General features: G+C 38.3%; 1 protein-coding gene and 1 pseudogene across 2 annotated transcripts; both read right to left on the reverse strand.

The window, feature by feature from the left end:
- Positions 1–613: 613 nt before the first annotated feature.
- LOC147494425 (splicing factor-like protein 1 pseudogene) lies at positions 614–3,752 on the reverse strand (annotated as a pseudogene). The gene is made up of 2 exons (XR_015199786.1): positions 1,288–3,752; positions 614–962 (listed from the first exon to the last, which is right to left on the reverse strand). The product of XR_015199786.1 is annotated as a splicing factor-like protein 1 pseudogene (transcript).
- A 4,648-nt stretch (positions 3,753–8,400) lies between these two features.
- LOC147494426 (uncharacterized) lies at positions 8,401–9,141 on the reverse strand. The gene has a single exon (XM_086568138.1). The coding sequence runs from the start codon at positions 9,139–9,141 to the stop codon at positions 8,401–8,403; it is 741 nt and encodes a 246-aa protein (XP_086424264.1).
- Positions 9,142–9,817: the final 676 nt, after the last annotated feature.

The following is a 9,817-nucleotide window of genomic DNA, read 5'->3' on the forward strand; positions in this document are numbered from 1 at the left end:
AATTTAGAAATGCAAGAAGGAATATGACAAAATTGAACTCGTAATAGAATCACAGACATAAAAATAATAATGCAGATTTAAACTCATAGTAGTGTACTTGTGATGTTGGTAGAATACGACTTTTTTTTATAAGAATTACATATTGATATTAATAACAAGAATACTATAATACCAATATTTATGCCGTCCATTTATGCAACCGTGTTCAGAATAGTACAATGTGGTTAAAGCAAATAAGAGATAGTAAATATCAAGAACCAACTCAAGACGAGAATTACATAAATGATGCTATATCCAACATGAACCAGATACAACATTGATGACAAAGTAATAATCCTGGGATAGCTATACAATTACTTCTACTGGCAATACGTCCACTTATCTGCCATGTAACAGCAGCTAGAGAAACAAGTCAGACTAGAAGTCAGGGGGTGGGCGAGGAAGGTACCAGGAAAAATATACATACCCCACAAGTAACATCCAAGGGCATGCATAAAGAAGCTTTGTGTGCATGACGAGCAGGCAAACTTAAGGGTTCAGAAAAAGAACCGGTGTCATTATTTGAGCAGAAAAGAATAAGAAAACACAGCACTAGTTAACCAACACAACGGTAAAACGCAGAAGTCCTCAAAATCAAACAAAACAGCCCTAAATCGTCAGCAAATCGCTCCAATAATAAAGAAATCGCACAACAATCAGAATATTAAAACAAAACAAAACATATATATATTAGTTTGAACCCTTCAGGTGCAAGCAATAACTCTGTCCAGCTGAACAGTGATAAAAGGAGCACCACCATAATTTGGAGAAATCTGTGCACAACTGCTCCAATACTATCCCAGAGAAATCAACCTTTTGCCCAGAACTCTGCAATTTTCATAACACTACAGCAAGGTTAAAGAGGTGAGTCCGAAACTTCCAACAATCATATCAGGTTCACAAGAGCTCCAAAAACCTCATGCCTGCCAAAGAAGTGAAATCGTAACAAGAAGAAACGTCATAACAGGTAAAATTAGGAACAGTAAAATACAGTGGAGCAGACTACAATATAATCCAGGCTTGCTCTACAATCTGTAGTTCAGATATCACAAAGAACTGACTAAAGATGCTGTAAAAAGATTTCATTTATAGCACAAAGAACGATTGCGACTCAAGCAAAGATTAAAAAATTTCTAGCAGTTCTATGTTTTTCAGGCTACTATTACAAAATTTTGATAATCAAATCTACAGAAAAGGCAAATACACAAAATGAATCAAGAATTCAGTCAAAGAGAATGTTCAGCTTACTCTTCGAGCTCGATGCTGAAATACATCATTTCATCTCCGCCATGAACTTCTCATATTCTGAGTCTGCTCCTTGAGTTTTCTGTTCTGCAGATGAAACGGGTACAGGTGTTGGCTGGCTTGAAGCCCAAGGAGCAGCTCCCATGTTCTGTGAGTCGACTGTTGACTGGGACGCAGGTGGTGCTACACCATAGTAGGACGGGTAGCTGAATGATGATGGAGGATAAGAAGGCTGCACATTTGAAGGGACCCCATACATGTTCGTAGGTCCGGATGGTACAGATGTGCAATTTTGAGATTGCACTGCAGGAGGAAAACTCTGTGGCACTTCACTAGAAGGCGCACTATGAGATGCAGTACCAGGGGGATGCGTCTGAAATGATGGAGGATACGGTGCCCCATAAGAGGGTACAGACTGACCTTGCACGGGAGTGAAGATGTTTGAACCGGGGGGTGGTGGGACATAATGAGAATATGGAGGAGGTACAGGTGGTCTCCATGGAAGTGGAGGACCCATGTAGCCACCAGGAGGTGCACTTCCAGGAGGCCCATTTGGTGTAAATTGCTGAGAAGGGTATCCACCAACGCCCTGACCGGGTGGAGGGTAAGTAGGCATCGACTGAACAGGAGGCCCAGGTGGAACAGCAGGCTGAGGAGGCTTACCTGCAACGCGTACAGCTATCACTCTTCCTTCTAGACGGTAACCATTCATACCAGTAATAGCTTGATTTGCCTGATCAGTATCAGAATACTTAACAAACCCATAACCTTTGCTTAGTCCAGTCACCCTATCCTTGATAACCTTGGCCATAGCTATTTGACCAAAAGGTGAGAACAACCGAATCAGGCCATCATCATCAAGATTAGGTGGCAAATATCCGATATACAAATTTGTATCATCATAATCTTTTCCTGTCGTAACTCCTATTCCTGGCAATCCTGTTTGTGGTGCTCCCCCAATACCTCCAGAATTACTACCGTTTGCCCAAGGTGGATTGCTTCCCGAGCTGTTTGCACCAAGAATCGGCAGCATGGAGCTTTGCTTAGTCAGTGATTCAGGCCCATTACCACCTAATTCTGCCAAAAAATTTTGATATTCATCATCCATTTTCTTGCCCACAGTTCCCTTCATAGGGCAATCAATGGTGGGATGTCCCCCGTCCCCACAGACTTTACAAAGAACATCACTCTTAAAAGTATTGGTACGTGACGGACAAGCATATTGACGGTGACCAGCCTCACCACACAATCTACAAAACTCATCATCTCTTATCGTACCATTCAAAGCAGCGAGTTCCCGGAGCTGTTGCCGCTTGTGCTCATTCAAACCTTCATCCACAGGCTGTAAAAGCTTCTCAACCATCCCCGCAGCAGCATCAAGTGCTTCCTGTGTCTCCGCCTCAACCAAAACATGCAAATCCTCATTCTCTGCCGGGTCAGGCTTTAGATCACGTTTTTGCCCCATCCTACCTTCTTTAATCGAGCCCTTACCCCGAATAACAATTTTAGCTCCAGTATCTTTCTCCATTCTCTTCTGTGTATTACCCCTAGGTCCAATAATAAGTCCAATAAAATTATAACCCGGGTATTCTTTCATTGGTATATAAAGCTTCTTCTGAAGCTTTGGAGGGCGGTAATCAGCCGGAGGTCTAAACGCAGGGTTCCGTTTAATAAGCTGTGTAATAATCTCAGCTCTCTCTTTATTCAACCTCTCCCTAGCACGATACTCTCTAGTATTAATCCTAATCCCCATATTATCATAAATAGGCTCCGGTGAAGGCGAACGAGCGCCTTCCGGTAAATCATCTAACGGTAACCCTGACGACAACATTCTACTTATTTCAAGTAATCTAATATTAAGTGATTGTACCTCAGGGTCAAGATCCATAGAACCCGTAAACTCTTTCATAAAATCAGGTAACTGAATTACGGGCTTTGTATCATCATCCGCCCACCTCGATTTCCTTTTCCTTATCCCTGAATCTCCATTGTCATTATCCGTTGGTGGGTCCCATCTACTCCGACGTCTTCTTCTACTCGAAGTCTCTTCTTCTCCACCCGAGTTCTCCTTCTCATTCCCACCACCACTTTGAGTCGTCTTATTAATAATGCCTACATTTTCTAACAACAAGGGTATTTTAGGTTTCTCCTCTTCCTCAATTTCTGTTTTTACAACAAGGGTATTATTGGAAGTTGAAAATGGATCTTGGTTATTGGGAAGTGAAGATAGAGAAGGTGTCTCAATAGGTTCAGTTTTAACTGGGGTTTGGTTGTAGAACCCTATGGTTTGAGATTGAGATTGAGATTGGGGTTCTGAAGAATTAGGGTTTAGGGTTCCATTTAAAGGAGGAGGGGGAGAGTATTGTTGTTGTAGAGAATCCATGGTTTTATTTTTTTAATTTTTTTTTTTTTTTTCGCTGTTTTGAGGATGCTACTACTTTTCTACTTGGCGGAAGTCAAATTCATTTCTCCTAATACGACCGTGTAAGAAGGACCCTCAGAAACGATGGGGCCACATAACTTTCTGGACCTTTAAAAATCATTAAAACAAACAAGGGCCTTGAATCTAAATCTAAAGATTCAGCTAAAATCTAAAGATTCAGCTAGGGGTGTCTCTTTTTGCCGAATTTTCGATTTTTCCGAAATCCGACCCGAAATTGGTCTGGCTCTGGGTGTAGTTTTCATGGGCCGATTTTCCGATTTTCCGATTTTTTCAAATTCGAAAAAAATTGGATCGGATTTGGATATAATTCTAAAATCCGATCCGATCCGAAAATTCCGAAATTTCCGATATTATTGCCAATTTATTCAGAAAATATATACTTCTCTCACTATCCACTTGATTAGATCTCGACCGTTCATTCATTTTCTAGTTTTTTACTTCAAAAAACAAAACAAAAACATAACCTAAAAAGCACTTCCACTTGAATTGGACCACTCTATTGTCATTACAATCATGCCCATAACAACAATGATATGAAAAAAAATGTCATTGAGTCATACAATGACTTCCAGACCAATCCAAAAGCCAAATTCCAATAGATAGAATATTATGTAAAGCTACTTAGAGTCCAAGACCATAATCCATTATTTATGCAGACACACTTCACGCCAATTTCCACACACGAAAAAAGATTGAAACATTACAAATACCCGGACCTCAATGAGAATGCAATGCTTGCTATTGGTGGGCTGCGGGGTTATTTTTCTCGTTTTTCTTGGATCACTTGTTTGAATGAAAATGGGTTTTCTCGAAAACAAGTCGCGTTGTTGTTGGTATGGTACATTGGTGTTGTGGACATGGTTTTCTCTCCCTACAATGAACATTGGCGTATGATATTCCAAAAATAATTAAAAGTAAAGAGATCTTTGAAAATTTACCAAGTATTCCGAAATTTCCGAGTTATTCCGAAATTGGAAATATATTTTGAATCCGAAAAAATATTGGATCGGATTTGGCTAGCATATTAGGTTCCAAAAAAATTTGGAAAAATTCCGAAAGAGGTTAATCCGATCCGATCCGATCCGATCCGAAGTCACCCCTAGATTCAGCCAATAAGTTCGTGTCAGTCAGCCCACACGAAGTCTTTTATCCATCATACAAGCACAAGTCACTGAGGCCATTTGTTTTTGCCTCTTATAAGACATCAATGTCTTATAACCTCTTATAAGATGTGGCCCAGTGATTTTTGACATTTTTTTAGTTTGTTTTTTGCTTCTTATAAAAGACATTCTACTAGAAATGTCTTATAAGAGGCATGATTTCTGTAAGTACCAAAATTGGATCTACTACAATTTTGTAAGGCTTGTAAGTTGGAAAAAGACACAAACACCCCCAACACACTACCCTTTGCCCACGTTCGCTTCTGCCTTCTCTAAAAACTCATTTCTTTCCAACCCAAGCCGCCACACCCATTGCCTCCATTTCGGCTCCACCTTGCGCTCGCTGCTGCTGTTGCTGCCACCAATCACGAGCTCATTTATGTTGTTGCTGCCACCGTAAGTATCTCTAGATCACCACTTGTTTTCTTTTTTAGATCATGTATATGCTTTTAATGATTCATTTTTTAAACTTACTTATCTTGGTTTTGGTTCTTTTTGGAAATGGTAATTTGGGTATTGTTTATTTGATGTGTATTGAAGATAAATAATTTTTTATAGAGGAACAAAGTTGATTAGTTAAGAGACAATGGTTTGTACTTGTTCTAGGTACATTATTGTGGAGTGTTCTGAATTAGCATGAGCTTAAATGTTGTCCTTGTATGTCATCGTATTTTATAGAAATTGGTTAGTTAGTGTAGTTCCTACTGACACACCCACTTCTACTGAATGAGGATAGTCCAACTTAAGTTTGACGACTTGTCTTGTGGATGCATTATTGTTCATCTAATATAGAATATAGAGAAGTGGCAATGTTGTGCTTCAAGAATTTATTACCAAATGCAAGTTCTCTCCCATTATAGAAACTAATATGCTTGAAAAATATGGGCTTTGAACATCTCTTCATTCTAACTGTTGTCATGGGAACACGTAAAACATCTGATAGCAGAGTCCTACACAAGATCCCCTTGGAATAAATTACTTCGTTTCAGGAAAAAAGAAAAAGAAAACTACTACTAGGATATGTAATAATCCATTACAATGAAATACTTATTATCTGTGGGTACACCATTATCTTGCCATTCACTTGTATACATAAAACCTTATTCTAGAATGAAGTCAGTGATATGGTGATGCCCCAAGCAGGGGATCCATGCTGGCCAACCGAAGGTGGAGAAATTGTGTTCGATTAGCGGGTGGAGAATTCAATTATGCACTAGGGGGTTGTGATTGGACGGAAGAAGTTTGGGAGAATGTAATTGAGGTAAGTGCTTGTATTCAATTATTTTTACTCATAGCATTGTGTGTTTGATTATCCATTATCATTTGACTTTGTTTATTTTGTTGAAACAGAGAAATCCAGATGTTCAAGTGTACAAGAACAAGCCCCTACCTAATGCAAGTGAGTTGTACAAGTTGTTTGAGGTCACCTTGGTTTGGAAGAATTGAGTTTGGGGTTTAGAAACATCATGAGTGTTGAGTAAAATTATTTTTATGTTGTATTTGGATTTAAATGTAATGTAAGAATTTATATTTTGACATGTTGCTTGTATGTGAAGTGGTTATGAAATTAGACGTGAATTGGTGCTATGTAATGGTATGTAAAGCAGGGTTATATTTGTCAAATAACCATCTATAAGATGTTGTATGCATAACTAGTAAATTCGTGGACGGTAAAAGTTCGATACGGCAATTATTCGCCTAAGATTCGAAATTTTCAACAATAATACTTTTAAATATTCGGTCCAAAAAAACGCTAACAGCAAAAATACGATTCGTGTTTTAAACGGGTATAATACGAATGCATTCTTTTGAAATTCGGCTATATATATTTTCATTTAAAATTTTGATATATAATTATATAGCGGGTTTTCTTTCTTTTTTGTTCCTTTTTTAAAAAAAAAATTCATGAACAAAATAATACTAAGTTGAAATTTTTGGTTCTACACTTCTACTTACTATTTAGTATTTACCTCAACTTTATTCAAAGAGTACCTCAACTTTGTTCAACTGAAGTGAAAAGAGAAGAGATCTAAATATCTAATCCATCTCCTCAAGGGAAAATGACGTTCAAGTATAGGAATGGGGGCCGTAACAAACACAGCCATGGTCATGTTAAGTTCATTCGTTGCTCCAAGTCTCCAACTGTGGCAAATGTTCCCCAAGCCCCCAAGGATAAGGCAATCAAGAGGTTTCTGGTTAGGAATATTGTTGAGCAAGCTGCTGTTAGAGATGTTCAAGAAGCTTGTGTCAAACTGTCAATGAAGGATATACTTATACTCTACCAAAGTTGTATGCCAAGATGCAATACTGTGTTTCATTCATTCTTATGTTGTGAGGGTTCGTTCTTGTACTAACCGGGGAACTGGTGAGGCGCGGAGCCACCACAAATAAGCTTCGTGACGCGAGGGATGAGTGGATGACATGCCAAAGCCTGGACAAGCCCCACGCCTAGCTGGAGCTCCTGAGTCCTGCCCCAGTTCGTACCTGAGTTTTTTTTCAAGTTAATCCTCACATGCTCAGGGTTATGTAGCGTTTACCATCAGCAATCAACTTTCAGAGCTTCAAGCTCTTGTTTTTTTTTTTTGTTTTTTTTTCAATCTACTTATGACCCATCACTCCATCAGTGTTCATGAGTTCATCACTGAATGTTGTGAAGAAATCATTTATGGATGTAGAACTGTCGGCAAACCTTTGGTCATGTTTTTTGATGTCATAAAAAAAAATAACTTTGTTCAACTGACAAAATGACAAAATGACAAACTTTGTTCAACTGACAAAAACTCTAATGTCTTGCAGCTGCAGGCTCAATAAAAGCCAAACAAAAACTCAAATGTCTTGCAGACTAGCTAAATCCTAAATCCCAAAACAGTGTGAAAATTCTATGAAGTCCTATCACATAGAAGACCCAAAGAGCTCTTCAAAAATAATATCATCACGAGTAAGGGGAGTAGCATTACTTGTAGCATCATTAGCATTTCCAGTAGCTTCATTAGGAATTGCAAGCTCAACATCCCCATTTCCACGTTCTTCATATTCCCGAAGTTCTCCAAGATATTCAAGATCGATGGCTTTTGTATCTCGTTTCTCCAAGTTTTCACAGTTAGCCTTCATCTTCGAATTCATACGAATATAAACCAAATCTTCTAGCATTTATGGTGACAAGCTGTTTCTCTTCTTTGTTTGAGCCGCTTCAAAAGCACTCCAGTTCCTTTCACATGCTGATGCGCTACATGGTTGGCTTAAGATTCGGACGGCAATCTTTTGAACGATAGGAATTGAACCACCATTTTGTAACCACCACACTCCTGCATTTATGTAAATTAATACATCTTCCACAATAAATAAGAAATATAAATCTCATAATGATAAAAAAATATATATACTTGAAATTATTTATACTTACGAGGATGAATAGTTTCCATTTGATAATTAGCAATGGGAGTAAAGATATCCGAACTCTTAGTATTTGTTGCTGCATCATTACTTATCATATACTGAAAGCTCATTTGATAATTAGCAATCGGTTATTTGTGTACTGAAAGCTCGACGATCTGCATCATTACTTATCATATTTGTTGCTGCAAATACTAAGCCCTTCTTCACTAATGGATGACCATATTTTATCCTTTCAATAATCATAAACTTCAGATTTAGAAATGCAGCAAGCGCGTGTACCTCATGAAGTATGTTTCTGTCCCTCCTTGGATCAAATAAGTCCCATAACTGTGCGTACCTTATTGGATCATTATCACACCGGTGCTTTATCTCCTCTCTTGCTCTTTCCATAGCCTCAAACAGATACCCAGCAGTTGATCCTTCACCATCTACCAAACGAAGTACTCTAATAAGAGGTTCCAATACTGATATCACTTCTTTCCCATAATCCCAAAAAACAATACCTTGAATAATATCTGTAACTTGTCTTCTTCTTACATCATTACATTGTTTTAAAGCTCTCCAATCAGGTGATGCAACCATCGCACGCAACCCATCTTCAACATCTATAATAGATTGAAGCATCAGAAAATGGTAAGCAAATCTAGTCGTACAAGGCTTTTTTAACTCTTTGCTTGTCTTACTCCTTAGTAATGCTGTGATTGCTGGAAACCTATAAAGAAAATCCACTATCACCTTAGTTTCCTGAAAAACACCTTGTATCCAACCGATGTCATCGATAATATCCTTGAGCAGCAATTGGACTCCATGAGTAGCACAACGGGTTTTGTAGATGTGAGGATATACTTCCATTACCATTTGCCCAGCACTCTCATAGTTAGAAGCATTATCAGTAATAATCTATACCACATTTTCAGCATCAATCTCCTCTATGGCATTACAAAGTAGATTTTTGAGATACACTACAATCTTTCTTTCACTTGATTCTTAAATGCAGTACAAGAAAACAGCACCTTTTGGAGAATACATAATCATATTTATAAAACAACGACCCTTAAGATCGGTCCAACCATCAGACATAAGAGTACAACTAGATCCAATTTGAGAACATGAATTTTTAACTTGTGAGACATATTCAACAACTTCAGCCTTTGCATTTTGCACCAATTTCGTGCGGAGAGTCGAGTATGATGGTACTTTAAATCCACTTCCATAGTTCGAAAGTGCAATGCAAAAATCTATAAAGGACTGACTTTGAATAACATTGAATGCAATATTATTATCAAAGAAAAAATGCCCAAGTGCATGATCGACGTGTTCCTTGTCCTTCTTATCACACATGGATGGTACCGTAGTTTGACGCAAAGCAGAGAAATCATGGTGTGTACCTTCATGTTGAACTTCCCCAGTTTTCAACTTCTTATTTGGACGTTCCTTCTCCTTAACAAGTAAAACAGCTTCAGCTTGGACATCCTCCGGAACAAGCGTACATCCAACAACATCCATTCTTGGTAAACAAGATAAATGTGCTTTC

The sequence above is a fragment of the Coptis chinensis genome, chromosome 6, assembly GCF_015680905.1.
Source record: "Coptis chinensis isolate HL-2020 chromosome 6, ASM1568090v1, whole genome shotgun sequence".
In the NCBI taxonomy this organism is placed as follows: domain Eukaryota; kingdom Viridiplantae; phylum Streptophyta; class Magnoliopsida; order Ranunculales; family Ranunculaceae; genus Coptis; species Coptis chinensis.

Excerpts from the sequence above, each read along its gene's own strand:
- LOC147494426 (XM_086568138.1), bottom strand. The coding sequence starts at position 9,141 with ATGGTAATGGAAGTATATCCTCACATCTACAAAACCCGTTGTGCTACT.